At 33.0% G+C, this 27954-nt stretch overlaps 6 protein-coding genes and 2 non-coding genes across 13 annotated transcripts in view; 4 read left to right on the forward strand and 4 right to left on the reverse strand.

Moving 5' to 3' along the window:
* The first annotated feature begins 326 nt into the window (after positions 1–326).
* Mettl4 (Methyltransferase like 4) lies at positions 327–2322 on the forward strand. Its single transcript, XM_013307703.1, has 5 exons — positions 327–637; positions 704–939; positions 1192–1320; positions 1548–1888; positions 2060–2322. Exons 1-5 carry the CDS (start codon positions 425–427, stop codon positions 2242–2244), a joined length of 1104 nt encoding a protein of 367 aa, XP_013163157.1. The 5' UTR covers positions 327–424; the 3' UTR covers positions 2245–2322.
* LOC106114471 (UDP-glucose 4-epimerase) lies at positions 2244–9029 on the reverse strand. The gene is made up of 8 exons (XM_013307704.1): positions 8860–9029; positions 6047–6300; positions 5655–5768; positions 4785–4961; positions 3883–4063; positions 3412–3500; positions 2968–3160; positions 2244–2523 (listed from the first exon to the last, which is right to left on the reverse strand). Exons 2-8 carry the CDS (start codon positions 6284–6286, stop codon positions 2432–2434), a joined length of 1086 nt encoding a protein of 361 aa, XP_013163158.1. The 5' UTR covers positions 6287–6300; positions 8860–9029; the 3' UTR covers positions 2244–2431.
* A 1262-nt stretch (positions 9030–10291) lies between these two features.
* On the reverse strand, positions 10292–14038 carry rept (RuvB-like helicase 2 rept). Its single transcript, XM_013307134.1, has 12 exons — positions 13859–14038; positions 13539–13725; positions 13228–13344; positions 13011–13092; positions 12733–12895; positions 12451–12547; positions 12109–12240; positions 11714–11826; positions 11424–11644; positions 10801–10939; positions 10444–10555; positions 10292–10336 (listed from the first exon to the last, which is right to left on the reverse strand). Exons 1-12 carry the CDS (start codon positions 13862–13864, stop codon positions 10305–10307), a joined length of 1401 nt encoding a protein of 466 aa, XP_013162588.1. The 5' UTR covers positions 13865–14038; the 3' UTR covers positions 10292–10304.
* A 676-nt stretch (positions 14039–14714) lies between these two features.
* LOC106114497 (trimeric intracellular cation channel type B) lies at positions 14715–18528 on the reverse strand. Its single transcript, NM_001312561.1, is given in 7 exon segments — positions 14715–15559; positions 15754–15916; positions 16121–16241; positions 16327–16426; positions 16516–16688; positions 16821–16977; positions 18327–18528. Coding segments are annotated over 6 exon segments (828 nt in total). The 5' UTR covers positions 18448–18528; the 3' UTR covers positions 14715–15559; positions 15754–15760.
* TRNAP-CGG (transfer RNA proline (anticodon CGG)) lies at positions 17597–17668 on the forward strand. Its single transcript has one exon. It is a non-coding gene; the product is annotated as a tRNA-Pro (tRNA).
* Positions 18529–18789: 261 nt separating the features above from the next.
* On the forward strand, positions 18790–18862 carry TRNAV-CAC (transfer RNA valine (anticodon CAC)). The gene has a single exon. It is a non-coding gene; the product is annotated as a tRNA-Val (tRNA).
* A 1545-nt stretch (positions 18863–20407) lies between these two features.
* Jabba (jabba) lies at positions 20408–27026 on the reverse strand. 6 transcript variants are annotated; one of them, XM_013307656.1, is made up of 8 exons: positions 26857–27026; positions 23421–23661; positions 22938–23089; positions 22499–22702; positions 22107–22241; positions 21372–21687; positions 20896–20937; positions 20408–20635 (listed from the first exon to the last, which is right to left on the reverse strand). In XM_013307656.1, the coding sequence occupies exons 2-8, from the start codon at positions 23566–23568 to the stop codon at positions 20601–20603; spliced, it is 1032 nt and encodes a 343-aa protein (XP_013163110.1). In that variant the 5' UTR covers positions 23569–23661; positions 26857–27026; the 3' UTR covers positions 20408–20600. The 6 variants fall into 6 exon arrangements, with proteins under 6 accessions (XP_013163110.1, XP_013163111.1, XP_013163112.1 ...); XM_013307657.1 differs by lacking the exon at positions 26857–27026 and adding an exon at positions 24552–24680; XM_013307658.1 differs by lacking the exon at positions 26857–27026 and adding an exon at positions 24242–24310.
* Positions 27027–27177: 151 nt separating this feature from the next.
* mi (cyclin E-interacting protein minus) overlaps positions 27178–27954 on the forward strand; it is a 6946-nt gene continuing 6169 nt past the window's right edge. Inside the window, exon 1 of the mRNA XM_013307052.1 lies at positions 27178–27181. Coding sequence (XP_013162506.1) covers positions 27178–27181 — 4 coding nt within the window. The remainder of the gene's footprint in view (positions 27182–27954) is intronic.

Consider the following 27954-nt stretch of genomic DNA (forward strand, 5'->3'; position numbering starts at 1 on the left):
TTTGTTTTTCTGAAATCTTTACTCCAGTTCACAGCTTGAAAGTCATACTGCTATCGTTGCTCTGGAAGAATAGTTCTCAGAATTGTATTGGGAATAAAAAAAAACTTTTTTTAAATTGTATATGAATGTAAGCGTCTTCACGAAAAAATCTTGTATTGGTATCTATCTTAACTGTGTCAATATTTTTTAAAACAAAACCAAAAAAAAACAAAACTTATCCTCTGTGGCTGACGCATCTGCCGACTGCCAATTGACCTAAAGGTCTATGTTACCAGGTCATAAAATAAAAAAAATAAAAACCGACTGCCAATGTCAAATGTCAAAATTATTTAATTGTCAATGTCAATTCAAACAACACAGCAACAGAAAAGGCATGCATTTATTGTGTAAATAAATGTGAAGTTAGTAAAATACGTTTAATAAAATGAGTATCCTTTATAAAAGTGAAAATTACTGTGCACTTGATCATCATGGTTACATTTCAAAAACTTACCAGAAAGTAATCATTACACCCGAACAGTTTAAATCTTATGCTCTTACAGGATCAATTTTTTCAATATCTAATAATATTTCAAGCGATGTAAATACCGGAAAGTCTAGAAAACGAAAAAAAGATGCAAATATTATTAATCAAGAGGTGCGAAAAGTGAAATAACTATAATAATTGGTACTTCATTTTTTCGATATATTTTTTTGTATTTAGGCATCATCGGTGCAAGCAAAGTTTAAGAAATTCCTGCAATTAATATCAATAGATGTTATTGAACATTTTAAACATAACTACAGATTTGTAGATACTTCGTCCGTAAGGAACATTGCAAAGAAATATTTTGAATCCACTATTTTCGAATTTTCAAACGTAAGTGGGGGAAATGACTCAAATTTGCCAGTTAAATGTAAAATTAATGATGATTATTTTCTTATACCACAGAATTCACGGTGGGTATAATTTTTATTTATATTTTCAATTCACTATTATATAGCTCAGAATGTCTTGGTCCTAACACAAAATGAGCCACCTTAATCATCTATTTTATAGCTGGTCATAAATTAAGCACATTTTTATATTAGCTAGCCTACAATATCTCTATTATAACCCCTCAACAATAATACTCCACTGATGCAAGTCTCTGACACAAACAAAATGATGGCTAAATGTAATACTCATATAAAATTCTATCTTTCTTTAAGGTTTTTTTGTGGAGAAGTCAAAGATGGTTGTAAAAAACTTCATGGTAATAAATATAATATTGTGATAGCAGATCCTCCTTGGTGGAACAAATTTATAAGAAGGTTGAAAGCTGCAAACTCCAAGTTAAGGTTAGATGATTTACATTCTTCATAATTTTTAGAAGAGGTATGGCAGGTCTACACCAAATGGAATTTTATATCTATGACAACTCTATATAAGAAGTAGATTGGTATTTTAGGGTAATGCATAACACTGTGAAAGCACATTAAAATGTTTGTACTGAATATATTAATTTATTTGATAGTTCTTCTTAAATTAGCTGTCAAGTAGCCTACAGATATAAGTTTATTTGCAGTTATTCTATGATGTATAATGAAGATATAGCAAATATACCAATTAAAAACCTTTTTGCTGATAACTGCCTTGTTGCAGTTTGGTGCACCAACTCACCAAGTAATGTGACTGCATTAAAAGAGGTGATATTCCCTAATTGGGAAGTAGAGTATGTAACAACATGGTATTGGCTCAAAGTGACCAGAGATTTGAAACCACTCTGCGAATTTAACACTGGATGTAATAAACAGCCATATGAGAGAATAATTATAGGAAAGGTTGGTGATGTAAAGAATGTTCCGGAAGATAATTTGATTGTGAGTGTACCAAGTGCTTTACACTCGCACAAACCACCTTTGTTAGGTCAGTAAACTGTCTATATTTATAACATTTAACACATTCAATGCCACTATAATTTTTTATATAAAACTGAATTTGATAGATAAGTCAGTAGCATTAAATGTGTTATGATTGAGATGTTTTTGTTTACGGTATATTTAAAATGGTATTTGTTTACTTTTAATATGTTTGCAGATATTTTATCCTCGTACATAGCACCTGAGGATCCTCAAGCTTTGGAACTATTTGCAAGATATTTACTACCAAATACTACTAGTGTAGGTTATGAACCACTCAAATGGCAACATATTTCACTTTTTGAAGTTTTAGATGAAAACAAAACAGATGTATGTACTCACAATGAGCAAGACTTGACATAATTTATTTTATCAAAAATTATGATGTATGTTTTTTTTATTTAACAATTTAAATATTAAATCATAAATGATTTTAGACAATTGTTCAGAGTTAAACATTAAGATTGAAATGTGTATATGTTATGCATAAGATATAAAAGTAATTAAACATTATTATAAATAATCAATTTTATTATTTTAATATTAATATTTAGCTGTTCCCATTGGCAATAATAACAGTAGTTTTCGTATTTTTGGGATATCCATCCGGATTCATTGTCTGCCATCGCCAGAAATCAGTGCCTGAAATTAATTTAATTACTAAATTAACTCTAATAAGCAACACACAGTGTAGCAACCATTTAAGCTGACTTTCGTTAACTGAATACTTGTTAAAAATTCTAGACACCATGTTCTTGATATTGATTGATAAAGGCTTTTATATTAGGCATTTACCAGTCGTATTATTCCACTGGATCTTTAATACACTAATGAATGATAAAAAAATTAATTTTATTGTACCAGCGTTCTGGACGAGTTTCTGCGACACCCCCTTTTTTTACCATACCTGGTGGAGGGGGGGGGATTTACAGGGCTACGTGAGGGTGTTATTGACACTCCTGTAGCGCCCCTTTCAATTAACCGCCCTGGGCTGTCGCCCGTGCGCTGACCTACCGCTGGTACTGACTTTAGTGTGTTGCAATATAACCCCAATCTAGACGGTGTCATGGTTATCAATATACTAACACATCTCTTCAATAGTGTACTTGGTGGTCCAGCCGAGCTCGTCCCTGGCGAGTGTGGCGTCCGCCCACATAGCAGTGATGTCCCCGAGCCGCCGCGACACATACTGCAGGGGGATCTTGGTGTCCGTCACACGTTCGAACACGTCCACTAGTTCCTTCACTGACACACCCTTGCCTGTCCCCAAGTTGTATACCTGTGTACGAACATATCCATGCTACATTTACACCTTTGATTGTTCACTAGATGAAAAGCGAGTTGATACTTAAGTAAAAGACGAATTAATACGTTCAATGCCACTGGAGTTCAAATAATACATAAAAATCCTACCGGCATTGTATGTGTTAACTTGTAGCTAACTAATGTGAGTACACAGTCGGTCACCAAGTCATCGAAAAGTTTTTTTTTTCAAAAAAATATTTTCAACTCACATGTATTTATACAAACCTTTAAACCGACTTGATTATCATTCAATAGCTTCAATGCAGCGACGTGACCGTTGGCTAAATCCATCACGTGAATGTAGTCACGGATACCTATAAAACAAATAACATTCCTAATATTTTCAATAACATTATTGAAATTAATTAAAGAATATATAAGGTAAATCATCCATTTATTTATACAAGCTGTCGCTTCCAACTTTTAATTTTTTTTTTATAATGCGAAATTAAAAAAATAATAATTAGTAGCCTATGTGATCTTCAAGGCTATGTTCTACATCTGTGCCAAATTTAATCGAGATCTTTTGAGCCGTTATAAAGATATCTTCTAACAACCACCCATCGATCCTTCTAAACTTTCGCATTTATAATATTAGTAAGATTCTATAGTTTTCATTTACTCTTGTTTCGAACTTTCACTCTGGTCTTCAAAAAGTCTTAATAATGTGATTTTAAAAATTATATTAACCCTTACCAGTGCCATCGGGAGTATTGTAATCATTGCCAAACACGGTGAGTACGGGTTTCTTGCCCAAGGCTACTTGGGCCATGAAGGGCATGAGGTTAGTGAACTCCTTGGTGGGGTCCTCGCCAATGAGCCCCGAGGGATGCGCCCCCACCGGGTTGAAGTACCGCAATGATATAATGTTCCATCTCTATACACAAAAAATACATTGGTCTGCGAGAAACGCGAGTTGTACTAGCTTTTTCCTTATACTATTAAGATAATTGAGAAAAGGAAATTGATTCGGAAAGAAAAATCTTTGATTAGAGACCTCAATGAACAGAGAGGCCCTTAAAAAAATACAACTTAAACATAGTATTTTAAAAATTTTAAGCGAATTAAATATCAATCGTGTTCGGAGAATCTTGTCCATCAAAAAAATTGACATCAATTTAATTTTGATACTAGATATATCACGGAAACAAAATATCCTTGACCTTAAGTGATCTACGGAACCGGTATTAATTTGTCGCTTTGGCCTGATTCCAATTCTTTGCCTAAATATTAGCCGATTTGGAAAGCGTCGGAAACTTGTTTGATGAGTAGTTTGATTACTTCATGGCTGGTGACGCCGAAAGTCCTTTTAATTGTAAAAGTAAATCTTATCATTTTATCTCTATTTTTTAATAATCTAGATTTTACAATCTGAACAAATCAAAGACTCGCTAATAACTAAATCCTTTGAAGTAGTATCGACAAAAGAATATGGAAATCTTATTCGTTTTATGCCTTTTTTTGCTTAAGTAAAAGGTAAGACACACGAGCAAAACAAAACCACACTTCGCTAACATAGCGAAGTGATCGCTACCCATAGACAACTCCAATAAGTTAAAAGGTAGTTGACACATTGACCTTTAATAGACAGGATGTACCTTTTCAGCCGCGCTAAGGTCTTTGAGCATCTCTTCGATGAAATACTTGGTCCTGCCGTACACGTTGGTGATCTTCCCAGTGGGGTGTGTCTCGGTGATGGGTAGGTGCTCTGGTTCTCCATACACCGTGCATGATGACGAGAAAACCATTTGATAACAGTTGTGGGACCTCATTACCTATAAAACGAAGAGATAGTCTTACAGATACAATCACAAATATTTTGTATTCTATACAATATTGTTTATGGCGTTTATTCGGTATTTACGGTTTTCATCGCCATAAACGGTACGATATTGTAACCATGTCCATATTTATCTGTCCGATGTTCTGAGATTTCCGGACATAAAAAACAAAGTACCTAGTTTACTTAGTGTGAGTTTCCGTATCCGAATCTCGCGGATTCTCAATGAGATTTGGTACAATGGTTACGGCAGTTAACTTAAAATCACGGAAACGGGTAAAGTCTGTCATTATCGTCACAAAACTATGTCAAGTACTTTATCGCCATGATTCTGGTACAAACATTTCGAGTGTTTATTTGTATGTGCATGGCTTAATCACGTCATATTTCGTGAGTTTTACACAAAATAATCAATTAAAATCTTATAAAGGTCGTAGGATTCACGTAGTCTGTGAGGTCAAAAATACTATTCATCGATTCAATGTTTAATTACATGTACATTTAATTAGCAGAATACATACTACAACTGAATTAAATGCTTATAAAGAAAAAAAACTAAAAATTGCCTTAATATTCATTGTTACTAATTTTCAACATTTTTTACTTTCCGTAATGTTAATATTCGGCAGAGATGTCTAATAAAATATAATTAAAGTTGTAGAGATAAGAAACTGTTATAAAATATTACCTCTAATAAGTTAAGCATTCCCAATAAGTTGTTCTGATAGTAGAGAAGTGGCTGTTGCATTGACTCGCCGACCGCTTTCAAAGCTGCGAAGTGTATGACACAGTCCACTTCATGCTGAAATAATAACAATTTTTAATAAATTTTGCCATAAAAGTGCAATTACGATATAGTAATTATTGTATTTCCTATTAATTTATTTACTAGCTTTCGCACGCATCTCCGTCCGCGCGGAATTAAAAAAAAAAATCTTAATCAGTAGGCTATGTGTTCTTCCAGACTATGTTCTACAACTCTGCAAAACGTCAAGGACATCCATCCATCAATCCGTCCATCCATCCATCTAAACTTTCGCATTTATTATATTTTTAAGAAATAAGATATAAACTTTGTACCTTATCAAAGATGTCATTTATTTGCGGTTTGTCTAGTAAATCGGCTTTGTAGAAGGTGATAGTCTTGCCAGTAATCTGTTCAGCTCGCTGCAACGCGGGGGAGCCTTGGTCGCCACCCACGGCATTTGCGAAGTTGTCTATTGCCACCACTTCGTATCCGGCCTCGAGGAGGTCCACCACGCAGTGACTACCGATGTACCCCGCGCCACCGGTCACCAATATTGTCTTGAATCGCGTCATTGTATGTCCCTTTTCTAAAACATAGTTTAATTTTGTGATAAAAGTAGAAAAAGCCTTTCCTTTTACCCAAACTCCTTACCGATATAATGAACCTAGAGATAGTTCCGAAAATTGTTCAATCGCCTTCTTAACAATACATTGCGTTTTTCATTTACTATTGCGATCTTAACAGCCCGTAATTTGAATTAAATTAATTAAAATTACCGCGGATAAGCTTAAATGGTTCAAGATTAAATCTTAAACGAAATATTACGTATCGAAACCTCTATCCTTTGTGTCGTTACTTAAGTATTTGATGAGTACAGTCACCGACTTATACGTCCTATTCGGATTAGCAAATTTAATATGCAAGCCGCTACTGGGCTGCCGTTCTAAAGCAAAAAACAATGTACCATTTATCCGACGGGTCGGCGGTAACCCTGAAGTATTTGTCACATCCAAATATTGCAGACGGTACAACGCTTCACAGAAACGAGTAATTAATAAACATATGTGATATCTTTGCTTCATACCGATGAAGGGAACATTCAAATTTAATTAGAGAAACAACTAAACATATTGTTCAGTGTATTCATACATATAATAATTACAACAATACAATTGATTTAACAAAATCTTCGAAACTAACAAAACATTTGAAGTTCCTCTAATGAAATGTTTACAAAAATATTATTTAAAACAAAATTAATAAGTAATCAAAGATTACATCGTAAACAAATCATTTTTCCTTAGTGGAATTAGTCACTGATTATTAAAATTTATCGCAAGAATTTTATTGGAATCATGAGTGAAATCATAGTAGGTGGCCATTTTTATCTTTATTTACTGTTGTTTGTAAGGGATAAAAGGGATTTTATTTTACAATGGTTGTGGCACACTTTGATTGTTGCGGTTTCTCCAGCCGCTCCGCTGTTTTTTTCCTAATATTTAATAGCCAGTTTGGTCTTTAAAAAAATATTTAAAGAGAAGTCGATGAAACACGTATTATTAATAAGTAGTACAAAAATGTATAACCTCAGATTCACGAATCAAACGTCATGATTTGATCACACGTATCATCGGTTCAAACTATGTCATCATTTACTTAGCACTAGAACAAGGTTACGTGACGATAGGCAATAACAGGTGGGCCGGATAAGCACTAGAAGGCTGACATAGACTAAATCGTAAATAGAAATTCTCACGTGTAGAAATTTTAACATACTTATTAGGTCTAAACCCTATTTCTCCTCAGAAAAATAGTTATCGTCGTTCAAAAGTATTAACATTTCTTTGAATAATTTATGCATTCCTTTAAATTAGTAAATTGTTAATTTCTTTCCACACGTTTGCTCTACACATGTTGCAAGAAAAAAGATCCACAAAAAACAGTCCGTTTGTGGTAAAAAAAAATGTACGACATTAGCTCCTCAGAAAACAGTGCATCCATTATAAGTAGAGCTAAGCTTGTGTTGCGATGTAGTTTCCAAGTATTATGGTGCTAGTATCTGCTATATTTAATTAATATTATTTGTTAAGTTTCTGGGAAACTACACGAGCTAACTGGAATCGCCCGCTTTGCAAACGGGATCTCTCGGCTACTAAGGTTTTTTATACTTATTTCATATCCTGTCATATAAGGACAATAACCTCAAACATCGTTTTGTATTTTGTTATTTCTTTAAAGCGATAGATGGTCAACTTCGTAAGCAAATCACCGTTAACATACTGATATAAAAATTATATTTGTTAAGTGTTTCCTTTCTTTTGATTATAATTATCATTTAATAAAGAGCTGTAATGTAAATCTTATAAAGTAAGCTTATTGAAAACTTACATATAGATTCCTTTAAATCAGTTGCGATGTTCTAAGTAACAACTTAGAACCTCGTCAAAACAGTGTTTAATAAGCAGCCAGTAGTAATTTAAATAATTTTTAATTGTCATTAAAAATGAGGTTAGGTATAAAATGTTCTAGTCAATTGTTGCAAATTATTGTCTGCTAATGCACCTTTCATCAAATGCCGAAAGCTTCAATGAATAGGATAAGGTTCTAATAGGAATGATTCATGTTCTGATTCATGCTATAAACCCTTGCGAAGTTGAATAAGGATATTAAATAAAATTGTAATAAAAATAAAACTAGTTATACCGACATATTATGATCGCTTAAGTATTCGTTATGTGCTAAGTGAGCTAAGAAACTCTTTATTGCGTAGATTCCCGGGTATAATTATTTTTGTTATTAAAACCGGTAACGGTTTTCCCATGGGTGAATAAGTTCATTTTTATGAGACCATGCTAACAAACTGTTGCGTATTTATAAGAAATACTGCAGCCATCAACATTGTGATGGCAGGGCAACTTCGTTGGAGAGTATAAAGAGAATTTCCCAAAGTAAAATGTGTAACATTTTGAAATAAAGCAAAAAAAAACATGATTTATAATTAAATTAGTCTACTTAAACAGTTACGTGACATATATTCTTTTATTAAACATCGCATCGCTGGGGAGATCAACAAACAAATCAAGCATAACTGTTTTCACACAATACAACCGTTCACTTTTGTCGAACCGTTATCTTATAAACTCACCTATCTGATTTGATTTACCATTAACGTCTTCGCAGTGCACTAACACTGAATTATTTGAAAATAATTAAAATAATTTGTATAGCGGCGTAAGGATGGCGCGCACCGCGGACACGTCTGCCACCGAGAACAACTGAGACGCGACGCGAGTGAGCGCAAACGATGGCGTGATGACCGCTGCGGCGGTGACCACAGCTATTGCAAACTCGCGGAATGCAATCACACCGAAAGATATCACTGAACTTGTACAACGCTAACTTAAATAAGTTATTAATATAAAATATATGGGCAATTGCAATATATTTTACAGCTATCAAATTGACATTAATTATTTATTGGTTTTAACTATTTTTGTTATATTCGTAGACTTATAAAGACTGCTGCACTGGTTATTGACGATTATATAGCAGAAGTTCGTTCATTTCTATGTAAGTGGCGTCCGACACAGCCTCAGGATGACAGTGACCTCGCTCGTCTGCCTTTTCTAAACTAAACGCACAGACTATAGTTACTAACTAAAGTACCGCAAGACGACTTCCATCCGACACTGTTGTTGCCCAGCCATAAAATGTACATTCGTATATCATCTGCAAAATATTAAGTTAATACCTAAATCTCTTAGTGTTTTTGTAACTTGGAACTTTTTAAATACGATAATTTTGGTTGTTCAACGTATTGTACATTTTACAAAGTTATTGAAAGTCCTTGAAGGAGCCAAAGAAGTACCGTACCTTGATCGTTTGCAGTTAATTACTCCGATCATGAGTACAGAATCGCGGCGTGATCGGAAGTTACTATCGGATTACACGTAATCTGATTACTAATTGGGTTTTTATTAAGCTAGTTGTTCACGTATTCTATAACGTTTTCCGGTTGGATTTTTGAAGGCTACAATAACTAATCAGGCTACTGAAAAGATAACTAACAGTATTTTGACAAAATTTGTAAAGTACCAATAAACTAAGGGAAGGCTAAGCACTGGAATAACCTTGAAGTAGGCGACCAATCTTTCAATACGTTTTTATTTGTTGTCATATTAAAAAGAAGAATAGTTTTATCCAAATTAACTTAGGAAGACTTCCGGCTACGAACGGTAATTGAGCAAAAAAATGGTTGTTCCGTTACTCGTTTATCGTGTTAGTGGGTGAAATTTTTGTTAATCATGTTAGTTAACTTTTTTTAGTTTTTGGTAAAGAATCGTGTAGTAATATAGATTGACAGACGAACCATTATTAAATGAGCACTATCACCTACTCTTTAAACGTGGATGGAGTCGTGAGCGACAGCAATAGTAATAAATAAATGAAACAATTTTGGTATAATGAGAATTTATTACACGTAAATCTTAACTGAAGAACTTAAAATTAAAACAAAAACATCCTTCCTGGAAAATTAAAACTTTGTCCATCATAATTCACACTCGACAGGTTTTTTCATATGGCAACATTTTACTGTGACACTTCCATTTGTTGTGGCGCGTCTGAAACAGATACAAAATAAATCGAAATACGAATAGATAAAAAAGAAAAGGTTGACAAATTAAGATCTAGCAGAAGACTAAAATTAATTTTATAAAAAAATACGCACCACCTGCTCCATCATCAAACATGAACTCATCCTGGTATTCCTTCAAGAACTGCTCCGACCTGTGCTCGTCCAGGAACAACGAGTACACTTTCTTTACATCTTCCATGCTCACCTGGATAAATTATACAATAGGAGATTGATTTTCCAACACCCATTTAAGTGGAACGTAAAATTCTATACAACAGTTATTATTACATGCCTATATTTTTGAGTTTTTGTAGAAATTGTGAGATAAAGTAAATTTCATTTCATAAAATACCCTCATTTAGGTATGTTTGTAAAAAAAAATAACTGATTTTTTTAAGCTTAATGTGAAGTTTGTCTATGGTTTATATTTTGTATTGGAAGCAGTTGTACCTCTGTGGCCTTCCTGCGCTTGGCGACGAGTGAGGCTGTGGTGATGAGCTGTATGGCGTATCGCAGCGAGGTCTCCGTGGCCACACGCGTCAACACCGTCAGCGCGTCTCCCGACATCTGACAGTCCTCTTCCTCACATCTGACATAATACAAGTGAAACTGATTTAATCTAACTAGGTAGAAATAAAGAGGCCATAACAAGTCAATATAGTAGCAATGGTATTCATGACAAAAATTGTATTTAAATAAAATTCATCTCTTGGCATTAAAATACCATTTCAAAGAAAAAAGAGAGAACAACAGAGAGAGAGAGAAGAAAGGGAGAGAGAAAGAGAAAGAATACATGCAATTATTCTAAAATAAAATGACAAATGATATTATAGATCTTACTTTTTACTAATATTATAAATGTGAATGTTTGAATGGATGTTTGTTTAAACGTTTGTATATATCTCGCTGAAATTTGGTATATTGGTTTGGAAAAGCACATAGGCTACTATTAAAGTTTTTTTTTAATACCTAGAAAACAGTGTCGCGGGCGACAACCAGTGTGTACAGAAAATTATTTTCTAAGAAAATAAAAAAAAGTAATTTGTTATCACCAACTTGTGTTATGAAGTTACCTAATATTAAGTATCTCCTTCAACTCCTGTTGTGAGTAAGGCGTTGTGGGCACTATGATCATCCTGTCCAACAGATCCAGAGGTATGCCATGCGGGCTCTTATAATTCGTGCCTCTGATCCTGGTGATGCCGCGGTTGGTCGCCATCATCACAATAGGCGCCGTCTCCTGCTCTAACGCGCGGTTCAGGAAAGAGAAGCACTCTATATCTAGCATGTGTGCCTGAAAAGGATGGTTTGATTTATCTGATGTTGCTGTAACTTGACTAGATTCTTACACACTAGAACTTACTTCGTCAATGAAAAGTACTCCAGGTATCATCTCCGCCTTGCCCTCCTCTCTCCACTCCGCTACCTTGCTGTTGATCTGCTCGCGGATTTCAGACTTAATCTCACCCGTATCACCTGAGGAAAGTTTCCAAATTCATTGTCTAACTTTTTAAAAATAGAAAAGTTTTTTTTTTTTACCAGAAGTAAAGCCTGTTTCACATTATGCCAGTACAGTAGTGTAGGACAGTATCACTCAAAATCAGTGCTGGCATAATGCCAACACTTTCTGATTTCTTCAGATTAAAATATTACTTGGGAGAGTATAACTCATATCCATAATTTTTCTATGACATATGAACAATGTGTTGCATATAATGCCTATTATTTATATTTATATGTAGTAAATTATTAGCATACCAGAGAATAAAGCCAGGAATCCATGCGTCCTTGAATTAATGACATCAACCTCATGCAAGGTCACTGTGTGAACAACTTCTTTACGCTTTTGCAACTCTCCTTCTGGACATTGCACAAAGCGAGCTTGGTGACCTGGACACAAAAAACAAATAAACTCAAAACAACTGTTTTGCGACGACATAAGATACTTGAGACGCATCTTTAAGTAGGAGTAGGTACTAACAAATATTGTGGTTGAAATTTGGTATACTTTTTTTTTCAACTTTTAAACAGACCAATAATTATATTGCGACCAATAACTATTAAGTTGCACTAGACATAGATAATGACAGTGATATATACCTGTAGCATCATAATCTCTGGCACGAGCAAAACTTCTGCCGAGTTTGTTTATCTTGCCAGTTGCTTTGTCTATGGTAATTACATCACCTGCTTGTACCTGCAATGATAATATAATGATGACTTTGCCAAATGTCTGATATATCTAGTAAATCATGTTATTATGGTTTTGCGGCTTCTGTGCAGCATCTTACAAGATGCTGCACAGAAGTGCTTAAAGATGCACCAGGGGGAGGGCATTGCCCAATTTATACATTATTATTTTATATAAGTACATATTTTTACCTTTTCTTTAAGTAGAGAGTCAATCATCTTGGTGCCCATGTCATAATTGGTCTCCATGTCAGTTGTCTTGAGAGTGAGCCGACCAACACGAGCACCCCCAGTGCCAACCGCTCTCTCTATTACTACTTCCACCACTTCCCCCTCTATAATCTCTGATTCTTCTCTGAAAATTGAGTTATTGATTTCTTATTGCCACTAAGTATGGTGTTAAAAAGCCTGAATGATAAATATAGATATGCCTTTATTAGACAAAATTATTGTGATCAGGGAAGCCTTACTTGATTCTTATGCCAATTGATTTTCTTATAGCCTGGGTCAATGCTTCTGTTTTACTCATTTCTAAGGAGTAAATTTCTGAACCTGAAAAGATAAACAATAATAATTTAAAGACTTATAAATAAACATAACGGAAAAACTACTATAACTTAGCTAGGTTAATAGCTAACTTAATAGCATGTTTCAGTGTTAATTATAAAATTACAACAGAAAACTTACCAGCCATACTTGTGAATGGTGTGTCAGGACCTAAGGCCTGTGCAAGGCCCATTGCAATAGCCGTCTTCCCAGTTCCAGGTTGACCAGCTAAGAGAACAGCTCGCCCTGCTATTTTTCCTAGATTGCAAGTATTATAGCTTAAGTATTTTATATGATGTAGTTTTACTATTAAATTTGAATTATACTCTCTGATAAAAGCAAATGCACATATGAAAATTACAGATTTTGTCTCGTTTTTATAATAATTGGCTAAAACATAACCTATAAATTTTCGGTTACTATAGTAACTTGTTTGTTTATTCAATAAATACCTTCTCGAATCATTTGTAAAATAACGCCAGCGGCTTTCCTAGCCATCTTCTGGCCCACCATTCCTTGAGATACTGCTCTTGGCTCCAAGGAATCATCTAAACCGAGTCCTCTTATGTGAGAATGAGCGCCAATTCTTTCAATGCGAGTTATGGAACGCACTTCTTGTACTTGGGCTGCTGCAATTGACTGTAACAATAATTTATAATCTGGCTTAGCCCATACGATTGTGGTTCTTAATTTAAAATCATTAAATGATTTTAAAAATAAGGGGTTAGGATAATACTCAAAGGCCTGATTGCTGATGATCATTTTAACTTACCGCCATTTTGATTGTTTATTTTTGTAACTACTAAATTATATTCCCAAAACCTCTATATATTTACTTCTATTCGACTGTATTTAAACTTTATTTTAATTTCGAAGCTATGAAACACTGCGAACCGCGGCGAAAAAACAAAAACACAATGTGTATGACACAAGTGATACAATGCAATGTTGCCATTTATCAATTTCGGAATGTAAGAAGTACGTCAAAGAGTAGATAACGGGTGAACGTAAACTACGCCAATTTTGTAATTTACCTAGACAAATTGTAAGTAATATATAAATTTATTCACTTTCCATCCCTCGAAAGCCGTTTAAAAACTAATAGTACATTTAAAGTTTATTATCACAGATATAAAGGGACTAGATGGTTATAAATGAATGTGACAGACAGTAAAAATAATACAAGAAAATTATTATCAAGCAAAACGTGATCAATGTGAATTATGACGTCAATATCATGCAAGGTCGCCGTGCGAATAACTTCACGACAATATTATGATTTGTATTTATATTTGTTGAGTAAAATTGGGTATCGTTGTATCTAAATAAAAACGATACAAGTACTTTCATTCCAGAGCTCATCGGGAGCTTTTCTTCAGGGTGAGTGGGACTGGTATTAAATGGCGGTCGTGGCCAGTCTCTCATTGACTACTAAGTCTCTTGACTACTAAGTCAAGAGGAGCTCCCGATGGACTCGAAACTAGTCAGTGTCTACTGGATGAAGTGTACGCGAGTGTAGGCGTTTATATTTAGTTATAATAATAAAGTCTCAAGAAAGTTTAAGTAGTTGGGTATCGATGTGTTTGGATGGGAACGAATTATTTCTATTGCCGCAATAAAACTTATGCTTTAATAAAAACAGTTTAATACTTCCTTTGTAATTATTTAAATCAATACTGTCATTTAAAATTAATACATTTTCGTAAATTATTAAGGTATTGGTCACAAATAAATTTAATATTATCGAAACAGATGTCTCTCACCGCTTGCACCCATGCGGATTGATCAGGAGTTTCGTTTTTACAGATAATAAATAAAATCATGTTTGCAGTGTTAGGGTTACTAACGTTTGTAAAAACTTATTACAGACTTTAATAATCCTAAAATATTGAAAAGGAAGTCGGAAATATCGTAATTCGGTCGAATATTAAAACTTATCTTAAAATTATAAATTCAATGCTCGAAATTATTTTTAACACAATATTTAAACATACAATAAATAAATCTATTTTACTATGTCAGATAATTGTAAGCAAATTCAAATGTGTTATCTATTTAATTTAAGTCATTATAAAATATTGCATTAAATTATTTAATACTAATTTGGCATTCATTTAACACTGGCAAGCTGGGCTTTTGGCTTTAAAAAATAAACCTTTGGACAATCAGGAACTTAAAAAGAGTGCAAAAACACACACAATGTAAAAATCGTACGATATCCCTCGTATAACTTATGTAACAATCATATTATGACTAGTCAAACTTAAAATTAATAAAATATAACATTGGTCGTTGTGCCATTTTTTTAAATGTTTTAAATATTTTTCAATTTTTTTAACACTTTTATATTTTCTTCTTCTGTTGTCGATCAAATACAATAAGGACATATAACCATCTTAATTGTATTTAATCGTGCAGAAAATTCGTCGCTATCTGTATTGTCGGTGTCAATTGAAGGCGTATTTTCATCGACCTGCGAACAAAAAGAAAACAATAAGTTAAAGCCTGTCCTGAGAGACAAAAAAAAATCACACGTATATTGCGGAAAAATGTGGAACCAATTTCAGTGCATACATATGAGAAGTTGATATCATAAAGGGGTCGCTTGAAGCGCTCCTAGGACAATTTTTTTTAGAGATAAAATCATAAATTATTGAAAATACTTACTTATCCACTAATTAGTTTTCTTCGTATCCTTGGTCTCCTCCTTTGGCTGTCCCTTGCCGAGCAACTTGGCCAATGAGTCCCAGATGCCGCCCATGAACAGTGCGCAGAACAGATTCTCGAACGGCACGAACGGATCGTGTATGCCCAACAGAATTGATGACAACTGCAAGAAAATGAAGAATTAAAAAAAAACAAAGACCCGACTGACTGACCTCACTTTTCAATTTTTTCAGTTATTTAGGTTACGTCACAATGGAATTGAAATATAATACATACAAATCCGCATAACAAAAAGATTTTACGATTAAAATTTTGTTAATTTCACTTATGTTTATCAAATGTAACTACTTATATTCAGAAGAAATACCTTAAAGTAGACGAAGAATATGACAATGCCGAAATAGACGAGGGCATGAGGCGCTGAGATCAGATCCGTCTTCTTGTCCAGGACAAAGATAACTGAAGCCACCAGAGACGCCTTCGTGTAGCTAAAGTTAAAAAGAAAAATGAATAAACATTTTAATTCATCAAAAAGAACTATATATTAAAAAAAATATTATTAATGTCACTTACAAGCTAGGCTGCATAGTTTCCATAGCGGTGGGGGTCCACGCTCCGCGCACCAAGCGCTCTATCAGCTTAGTAAAGCCAGCACCATTGCCCTTCAGTGTTCCTGCAATTAATAACAAAATAATACGTTAATTTTAGCTTAACGAGTAAAAGTAATAGTTTATTATTTTCTAATTTGTAATTATTACATACCGACAATAACCATAATGATGTAAGCGTTGGGGTAAAGTTTGGCGGCGTGGCTTACACCGTCGTAAACTTTCTTCGCGCGATAGATTTCTTTCATAGCGGCCGCTGTTATCTTCACGGGCAAGAACTTCGCCACTTTATAGCCCACGTCGAAAGGCGTGTAAAATACTAAATACCTGAAAATTTATATTAGGCCTTACAAATATTATATATGTATAATATCAACAATAAGATTCGACTCCGATATTTGCCTACTATCATAACAAATTTTTACTTAAGTATTAAGAAACAAATGAACGAATGATTACCATGTGACTGTCCCAATGAGAAGTTGTGGCGTGTTCTTAAGTGGGGCCAGGATAGGTTCGCCGAGCAGGCCATTCGCCACCATGCCGCCCGCGAAGATAACCAGCATTGTCGACAGCCAGCAAGCCAAGGGATGTTTACGGGAAAACGCTTGAGCCCCTGTTAAAATGTGACAATATATTTGTCGACACCAAAAGCGAGACAGTTATCGTACGATTTTTTTTCACATCGAATAAAACAAGCAAGTCTCTACAATTTCCTCTTGTTGCATAAAACCGATTTCACTTTATTGGTGTAAGAAATCTACAAAGCCTGTCTATTTTGTTTCAAAATATGACTAAAACAGAACCGGCAAGGATGTTTGGGTGTATCTTTGATCAGTTAAGTGTCGAAATGAATAATTTTCTTAGGCAGGGAAATAAAAAACATAGTCTTGTCAATTTCAGGAATGTGAAAGCATTTTAGCATTAGGATATTTACGCTTCGCATCCTTAATTTCGCGCCCTAGAATGTGGCTATGTGCTACTCAAGTTTGGGTATATGGGTAGTTGTACTTAATAAACGGAACATCAACAGGAAGGATGCTGATATGCAGAAAACAGATCAGACGTATATTCTTTGCCACCCGGACGGTCTCTGGGCGGGTTGCTAGCATTATTATAAGTCGGAAAAGTTATTAATTTAGTGGAAAATGTCAGTTGCATGAAAGAATTGCAATGATTTTAATAATGATGCAAGTCTATAAAACAAACTAGTAAATTCAAATTACACAATAACCGGCTCGTTGGTCTAGGGGTATGATTCTCGCTTCGGGTGCGAGAGGTCCCGGGTTCAAATCCCGGACGAGCCCAAGATAAGTTTATTTTTTCTTCACCAATTAATGATTCCTAATTAACGGGTTATTTCTGTTTTTATAGTCTTTCGTTCGACGCACCCAAAAATTCTTTTTGTCCTCTTTTTGTGTTTTAAAAAACTATTTTATTTATGCGCCATCTATCCCCCATAAGGAAAACATGCATGGAGATAATTTTCATACAGTGTATTTTCCAGAAAGTTTCTTATCTAAAACCTAACCTCTCATGATTTAAAAATATCAAATACAATCTAATTTGGTACGTAAATTATCAGATAAATTTAAACAGATAATTTCTTTATTTAAGTAGAATAAGTGGTAAAAAAATCATGAATGGTATTAATTAACTAAGTAATTATTTATTTACTTTAAATGTAAATGCTTCTATTTTAAGTCATATTCTTATCAAATTATAACAAAAAATCAAGGAATGGTTTTTATTATAAGTAAATTGCTATTGACTACTGAGATCCTAAGCTATTACAGTATTTAAGACGCAGGGAACAAATCTATTTTTAAACTGAATCGGTGCTTTTATTTTTGTATAGCGCTGCCTCAGTACAAATTTACTTTCACATAGAAGCTATTTATTATACCAGGATGCGGAAGTTAAATGAATTGGCGGCATTGTTTAAAATAAATCATTTACACTTACCAGATCCTAAATCTTCTCTGACTGCTAAGGCGCACAGTAAAGAATGTGCAACATCAAAATAAGGAAACATTTTCAACTTTATGACCTGGTTGGCCAAATCTAAGAAGGCTTCGGGATCCATGGTGCCTATTTTTTCGCAATCACACTATTTCTAATTAATTTTGGTACAATTTAACACCGACAATAAAGCGACACGAAATAACCGTGTCTGCGACTATTCGCGGGCGTTGTAGCCGCGAGACTGGCGGGGCAAGTTGGCGAGGGACGAATAGATCGAATGGAATATAATTTTAATGACCGCTTTCCCTTTTTCTTATATTTTTTCAGTTGCACAAGCAAGCAGCTCTTATTATTATTGAAGGTTATGTTTTAATGTGACATATCACCGCATAAAATCTGTCAATAATTTATTTTCATTTTAGTCTTTCTGTAATCAATTCTACAATTGCATCTCCGGCATTGAGTTTCCGTAGTGTAGCGGTTATCACGTGTGCTTCACACGCACAAGGTCCCCGGTTCGATCCCGGGCGGAAACAGCATTTTATTTTATTTGAGTCTTATTTTTATTTGCAACACAGAACATATACAACTATTTTTAATTGTTTATTGTATTGTGTTTTAACAATAACTCTCCTTGCCTTAACAGAAACACTAATAATGATTTTTATTTGTAAATTTTAATGGAGCTTTGTAACTTTGAAACCTGTCAGAATTTATTACAATTTATGTTTCTTGTAAATGATAAATATAGAATCATATAAATACACTTCAAATAAAAAATGTACAGTCTGCTCGATTTTAATTTTCCACATTGTAATAGTGATGTAATTTTTTAAAAAAGAAATTTTGATTACTATGTAGTCAACAACCTTTTTCCTTATATCGTGCGGGTTATAATAAATAAAAAGTCGTTAATTATAATATTTTATATTTAGAATATACAACAATGCCTTGCAAATAATATAAAGTTATAAAACCTATATCTATAGGAAATGTATAATGTGGACCATTTAAGCATACATAAATAAGGACGACTTGCACATAATTTCTCTTCAGTCTTCGTTTATTCGAAACACAGCCAAATAACTTTGGGAAAAGATGCGAAGAATATAAATAAATTTAAAATGTCTTAACACTAAAGAAATTATAAACAAACATACAAAAAAACACACAACATTGAAGGCACATTTGGACGCTGCATATGTGAGAATAAAAAAGTTTTTCATATTAAAAAATTACTCTACTTTTTTAAATATTTTTACTGTATGTAATGCTATTAATTTAAATAAAAAAAATATAAGAGATTCGCTGAATTTCGCAGAACACAATGTTAGGTATAGTGGGACGTAGAGGAACGTGGATTGAGGACATTACGAAGCTCAAGGTCAGCCGACAAAATGGTTAACACGCTCTGGCTATTTATTCAAGAAAATAAATATACACTCATATGGCATTATTTTTATAATGATTGATTCTAGGAACATAAAAGTTCAGTGAGAGCTTAAAATGTTTTATAGAAAACTTAAAATAAACTTAAGATTAAGAATAGGAACACCAAAGTTAAATATAATATGTCTAACATAGATTAACATTGACATAGCCTTAAAAAATCGACTTAACTAATAAAATGAGTATGAAAAATGAGCCAATAATTAACCTTTAAAAAAATTTTATAAAAAAAAGTTCAATGCGACCGTTAAATTGCTGAAATTATGCATTATAACATATTGTCATCTCCATTTATTCAATAAGAATGAGAGGGAAGGAACATATTTTGATATGTACAAATATTTGAGCAGTGAATACACACAGTAAAAATATAAAAGCACATTATTTGGACAGATGTTAAGGACGTATGAAGAAACAAACATTATAAGCATTTCGTGATAACCAATGCTTGATAAGCCACAATTACTATTCTTAAATATAATATAAACTACGTCAGTTTGTAATCCCACTAGTCATTTTAAAAACTAACTATTCGTGAACATGGTTGTCAATTTATTATATGTTCTAGAATTTTTTGGTTGATTTTAAAATTATCAAAACACAAATAAATGTCGATTTCATTGAAACTTTAAACCAAATCCAATTCAGTGTTTTTTTAAGAATCATTTGATTTACAGTCTTTTAAAAGGTTTTTTTGCTCATTAATGTTGTTAATTTCTGAAGTTACTACACAATATTCCATTAATCGTTGCCAAATCCCAATAATATTTAGTAAAAAATTACTCTTACATAGTAAAATGTAAAATCTTTCCCGCATCAAGGATTTCAAGGGCTTTTGTTGGATGATTTTATCTGGCATTCTGTAATTGAAAACAAAATAATATTAAAACATAGACATATCAGAGCATAGAGGTGAAACTAAAAATGCCTCCATAAGCTTTTTGTTGAGGTAAATTTCCCCAGTGTTGTTTACAATACACAATGACATTTTCAAAATTAACTCTCGATTAAACGTCAAATTTGTGTGAAACTCTTCATCTTTATATCACAGAGTATACAGTCTATAAATTAATTAAACATTTACTTAATAGTCAAATATTATAAAATATAATATATTTACCTTTATCTGAACTCAGTGTGGTGTACAATTTCTTACCATTCGCTGCAACAAAACATTAATATAGTTAATAACTTTCCTTCTGATTATAATAATGTGTATTTTTCGTAAAAAAAAAACACACATATATGATTTTTTTCTAATGCATTTTTATATTTTGAAAAGATTTTTATTGGATAAGAATTAGTTTGACTTAATTAAAATGTAATTTTTATTACTCTAGAGATTGTATCTAGCATCTTAATTTATATTTACTTACTGCAATAAAAATAATGTTACTAATATTGTTATGCAAGTTTAGATTGAAGGATGGATGGATGTTTGTTAGAAGGTATCTCCAAAACAGCACAATGAATCTTGATGCAATTTAGCACAGATATAGAACTTATTCTGGAAAAACACGTAGACTACACAATTTTTTTTTAATTGCGCAAGGATGGAGTCGCGAGCGACAGCTAGTATACAAGAGATACACTTACCCATACCAGGCTTATGCGTCGAAAGCTCTTCTTTATTATTGTGCTGAATGCTTCTTTCACTCTGAAGTAATCGAAAACTTACATCCTTTTCCGCCATTTCTGATGACATTAAATTATTCTCTTCACATCTATCCTCGTTTGTCGCAGAATCTCTATGGTTCAACTTGTCTATGTTATTTTCATTGTTTGGCGTATTACTTTGACAGCTGTCATTTTGATGTTTATTCTTATTGGAGACGTCATTTTGAATCTCTTCTTGCTCAGAATCAGCATCGTCAGCGGACTGGTCGCTTTTTGCGCTCATTGGATTGGTCAACTGGAATACAAAAACATTTTTATGTATGTATTTTTAGACATTATTATTTAAAATCATTTGGCGCTAGTGGCGGGCTTTCGTTACAAAGTCAAGTGTCAGAGTGATTAGTGAGGGGATATAAACGTTAACATTTTAATAAGATTAGTGTTGCGGCGATACACCGGTACAGTGTCGTATTTCCTTCCTAACAGTATGACACATATTTATGTATATGGAATTTTTCTTACATTCATAGTAGAATTATAGGTCAGAATTTAAAATTACTGTAAATATCTGAAATATAATAAAAATATACTGTCACTACTGTGGCAAAAAATGTTCAAATATGTATTATTTCGGCGTTACAAATGTTTTCAAAAGGTAAACAAAATTGATTTAGTATGTTTTGTTTTGTTTCGTGATATTATTAATTTTCTTACTGTGTAGCTGGAGTCATCATCAGAGTCAGCTTGCAGATCGACTATCATTTTCTCAATGAGCCTCTCCATAGTCGTCTCGCTGGTAGAGGCCACCAGACTAGCTTCCTGTGTGCCATGCTTGTTGCGTTTCACCACCTTAAATAAAGATTACATATTTTATTTACAAACAAATCGGTACAAATCGATATAGACTTAACATGACATATATTAATGAAAAATGCAGTTTAATCAATTTGGATAATTAAAGAATTAAAAAGCGTAAGAAAAGGCTACTTATTCTCTAGGATTATTAATCTAATAGATAACAGTTTAAAAATCAATAAAACCTCTTTACTGAATCTTTCTTCAGGCTACATTAAGAAAAAAAAAAACAATTCTTAAAATGCTGTTACCAGGACTTCATCATTGTTGCTGACTCGCGTTGTATTATTATTATCATAGTTGTGTCGACGTCGGAAGCACATTGTGAACTCGAATAGCGATTGCACACTGCTGCACCAGGAGGTCGGCTGCGCGGTGCTACGCGCGCGCATCGCTCTGCTACCCTGGTACTTCAGAGTTCGAAGGTAGCGACGCTTGCCTTGGACATATGTGACCTAGTAAATGTTAGTTTCGTTTTAGTATATTTTATTAGAAAACTGATAAAAAAAATGATTACCATTACCTCTTTATATGTCGTAAGAACATCAAAAACATTTCGAATTTAAAAAAATAACCATAAAGTAACAAGGTCTAGGCAGTTTTATCAATGCGGTTTAAGGGATTGAAAATTCACACACAATTTGATTTCCAACAAGTGAGAAATGGAAACTAAATATTACATCTCCTTACCACATCAGCTGATCTCAAAGGCGGTTTGCCCAATACCAAGTTGATAAGAGAGATTGACTCCCTAGTGACTCTGAGTACAACAAGCAGCATCAGGAAGAACACCCAGGGTAAGGGACGAATTAATTCTGGCTGTGGACGTTCATCTTGATCCACTGAAATCAAACGTAATAACGAACTTCAGGTGTTTATACTTTGGTTCCACTACTAAGCTCTTTAAAAAGACTGGTTATAAGACGAACTATTTTGTGTCCACTTGATTTTCGCCATTATGCCTCTGATTTAGCGGTGGTGCGGATTCGAACTAATAATTTAGATAGAATTAACTGTCAATTAAGCAAAAGCTGTCATTTTCAACTAATCGCCTATCCATTAAAATAGATCAGTGGTTTTCATTAATCATAAAACATTTTAACTGTCATCGGCCGATAAACGGCTTCTAATGTCCTGAAGGTTTTAAAGCCATAAAAGGAAAAAAATATTTACAGGGTGGGGGCACAGCCCATCGTGCGGTCTTCTCTATGGTCCACAGCAGTCTGTCGGCCTGACGGAGCACACTTTGTCCGAGTCGGTAGCTGGCTGCGTATTCCGCTACACTGTGTAGCATCTCCTGGATAAATCCTAACACCTCCATGGTTTCGATTTAGTTGTGGCACAGCTTGAAAGCTGAGAAACGCAATCTTAAATGTTTCGACTGTTGATCATCACCGCAATCAATATCTTACAGCTGGAAAAAAATATGAAACTTATTAATTTTTCATTCAATATAATAAATTATTCAATTTTAAACTACGAAGAACTGGTTATTATCGGAATTGGAAAAAATTAAATGACAAATGTTATTACCGAAGTAGTGGTTTCCCGCGACTTCGTCAGCGCAGAATAAAAACAAACATCCTAAGTTACTCCCGGACAAAGCTACCTACCAATAAAAATCATGTCAAAATCGGTCCAGCCGATTCAGATATCACCCGGAACAAACGCAGATTTGCATATATTAATTAAAAAAAAATCGCATTACAAATAACGCAAAGAAATCATATTCGAATATATTTTTTTTTCGATATTACAGACACTACATTTTTATTAAATGATTGCGTGTAACTTAGAGGTTGAAAAGAAAACAATAATCAACAATTTAAAGATAATATTATAAATGAATTCAATAATACACAATAAGTACCAACTATAACTTAACAAAACAAATAAGATAACATACCACAGTACAAAAAGTCACTTATGAAGCTTTAGATATTTACTGGACACTTAAATTAAATAGTATTTGCGTAAAATTGAATATTGCTCACAACTCATATGCGTGTTCGACGAAGAAAAAAACCGAGAGTGCATCGTTATCAATAATTTTCACTCTAATAATTTAACAGGGTTACCACTTTATAATAAATAAAAATAAATTAAAAGTATACGAAAAAAAGTAATTTTAAAACGTAATAAGTCACAATGACTTCACAATAGTAAATACTGCTTCTTAACTATTGTTATAAATAAGATACTTTATAAAACTCCAGGCTTTTGAGTCTACACATGGACAAATCACATAAGAAAATCAAAATGTAGTTTTATTATTTCTTCATTTATAATATTTAAAATACTCACTATTATTCAATATCTTTGATCAATAATACAGTACGTAAAAACTCGTATAGCGACTTGGTAGTGTGCATTAAATGCGAGCATACGGCACAACTGACGCGGCAAAGGGCTCAAAGTACTCGCAGCCACTTACCGAATGAATGACTCGATTTGATAATAACAAGTTTATCGTTTACCTATCATTTGTACACATTGTCGTGCGATTTACTTATTTGAGGAGCAAAGGTTGAACGTTAGTGTACATAATCGGTACGCGAGTACTGGATTCGATTCTTGAAATTTTAACGATTCGATTTTATGATCAAAACTTTAAACTGGGTCAAACCATGTTAACACGTTCAATACTATTGCATTTTTACGTATGAAAGTCGACTTTCAAGTGGCATTGAAAATGTTAAAATTGGTTTTTTTTTCAAATTGATGTACTGCAAAAATATTTTTCCGTCTTTTCTTCTTTTTTTCGTTTACAAAAATTAGTCAAATGAAGTACTTTATGACAGTCGAGGTACAGTGCACTAGGAAAAAAAATCAAAACCTAAATTACATTGTTGAATATTCAAACAACCCTAGTCAAGGCACTAATGAGTGCAGGAGCAGACATAAATATGTCGTTTTGACTTCTTTATACCTCGTTGATAATATGAGTAGCAAGGGGCATAGGTCGTTGCAATCATACAGAGATATCACCAAAGGAACATAATATACTAAATGTAATTAATAAACACCATTCAAATATATACTGCATCGCACACCTCGACTGTTATTCACATTTTACGTAACAAAAAACTGTCGTCATTGAAATTAAAATATGACTTATGATTTGAACGACCTTTTTTATGCAAATTTATTTGAATATATTAGTAATGAAACATTTGTTCGTAATGAACAAACTCTGAATCTTCGGAATGTTTGAAATAAAATTATTGACCTAATAAGTATATATTTCCACTTATGCCTCATATTGAAATTTGTCCATGCAATACTGAAAATAAATAGCCACTTATTATATAATAATATATACAGACCAGCAAATCGCTTTAGGTTTACCATATTAGTTAGATTTTATAACAGATAATTATCAATGAAAACATTAATTCCTTTAGTAATTACTACATTTATTTACTTCTCCCAAAATATTTTTTAATCAACATCTTTTTTATCATGATTTTATTAAAAAAAGAAATACAAAATTTTCCTGTCCATAATTCAAGGTCATGTTACACAAAATTATAAGTTAATGGGATTGTAACTTGATAATTGCCAAAATAAAAAATATTTGCAGGATTAACTTATACTGTAAAAACAGTATCTATTACCTAGTTATTTATCACACCTTGACCAAGTCAGAGGCCAAAGTTGTTATGGTAATATTAACACTTTGAAATAACACGGTCTGCTGGAAGCAATATAATTTTTTTCCATAATTACTTCGAGTTTTGGGTAAAAATACTTTGATATATGGAAAATATCAATTTATACATTTTTAAAATATGGCCTACTGGAGTATTTAAGCTATGAGTGGAAAATAAATGTTCAAAGTTCAGGAATTAAGTACTCAAAAAACATCAAAAAGAAACCATGAGATTAAAAAAATTCCTAGTGATCCACAAAAGATGTATCTAATAAATTTTTTGAAATGAACTTAACAAGAAAAGGTAATACTTTCATCATCATCATCATCAGCTCACTTTACATCCCCACCGAGGGGCTAGGAGTTTACCCTAAGTTAAGGGTGATACTACTGGTGGTAATACTTTACAATAAAAAATTATGCCGCATTTCCATAAAGTTAATCTCAAATAATTGGAATTTTTTTTGGGGGTCATAATTAATTTTGAGGTTGTTACAATAGGCTTTCAACATGTTAAATAATTAGTTAGGTTAGGTTTGGATATCTATCTATTATAAAAATTAGGTTATTACAAAAATTGTGTGTGTTAACATACCCATATATGCAAAAGGATAACGCAATTTTATTTTTTTACCCAAGTAAATGTGTACAATAAAAAGTTTTGCTCAAGAAAATATGTAATTCTAAATTATACTTATTTTTATATAAAATTAAAAACATTTACTACTAATTTCAATGTTAACTAACAATAAAAAACATAAAAGCGAGATTGAAAAATATATTTTACTAACTATTATAGAAATGTTAAACACCGGCATTTTAGTTCCATGCGTTACACGTAGAAGAACTACTAAATTAAAAAGAAAATTTAAATGTTTACTGTAAGCAAACTTCTAAAACAGTGCAAAAATTCAATAAGGAATAGATAATTGATTGAAATCAAGTTATAAATCTCACCTATTCACTTGTTGCGTGAACTGCTTTCTCGAAAAATATCTTAATGCATGTGTTATGTAAATAAGCTAAATGTAATTAGATCCGAACAAAGCGAGATATACGCAAAATTTACGAATGTATGCAAAATTAAAACTGCAAAGCAAATTATAGAAAATCGTCTACACTCTTCATACAATGTAAAATCCAAAGATTAAGTAAATAAACATTTTTGAAAAATGACACAAAATGTCAAAGATTTCCACAGAAGATAAAGCTTGAACGTGCTTGAACGTAAGGTTGACCTTAAAATTATCTCATAAATTGTAGTGAAACCCTAGGAATATGCGTAGGTTATACCTATTGGGAAAGTAATAAAAATACCTTTTTTCTCCATTGTCATATTATAATTGGTGAGTTCCTAAGAACAACAATTTCGAAGCACTCTTCACTATTTGAAGTATTGCTTCTTGTTTTATGTAAGAAAATAGGTACCCTTTGTAATGCCATAATCTTCGTACAACAGTCGAGCGCAAATTTCAACAGTTTCAACCATTTAACTTGCATTAAACCTTCATTTTCTTCATTGTGCAAATTAATTATCTGTAGTGGCGACTCACTCGCGCCAAGCAGTTTTACCATACTCAATACTACTATATCAATCAATAGAAAAAAGAGTATATAAAATAAGAGACGGGACTCTTGACTAATTAGATACACAAACGGAGAATAAAAATTGACATTTTCAATGCTAGCAATATTATGAACAAGTCTACGTTGCTACCAACCTAAAAAAATCAATCTGTCAATTTCCGTTTTGACGTTTGAAAGTATTATTCGAGGGAAAACAATTTTGGAAAAATAAAACAATTTCGTTAATTGCAACTTTATTTAATCTTCTGACTAAAGCGAACATATTTTAAGAACGCAACATAATGCTCATTGCTTTCGTAATAATACCATTATTGTTTAGTTCACCAACAAAATACCCCAACTTTGATAAATGCTTATTTGTTCCAGTTTGTTTATTTGATAGATCATATTTTCTGATAGAACTGGAGTAGTAGTGCCACTCTTGTCTTGAGAAAAAGAATAACACTGGAAAGAGATTAGCTTCTCTCT

The sequence above is a fragment of the Papilio xuthus genome, unplaced genomic scaffold (assembly GCF_000836235.2).
Source record: "Papilio xuthus unplaced genomic scaffold, Pxut_1.1 DF828142.1, whole genome shotgun sequence".
Lineage (NCBI taxonomy): Eukaryota > Metazoa > Arthropoda > Insecta > Lepidoptera > Papilionidae > Papilio > Papilio xuthus.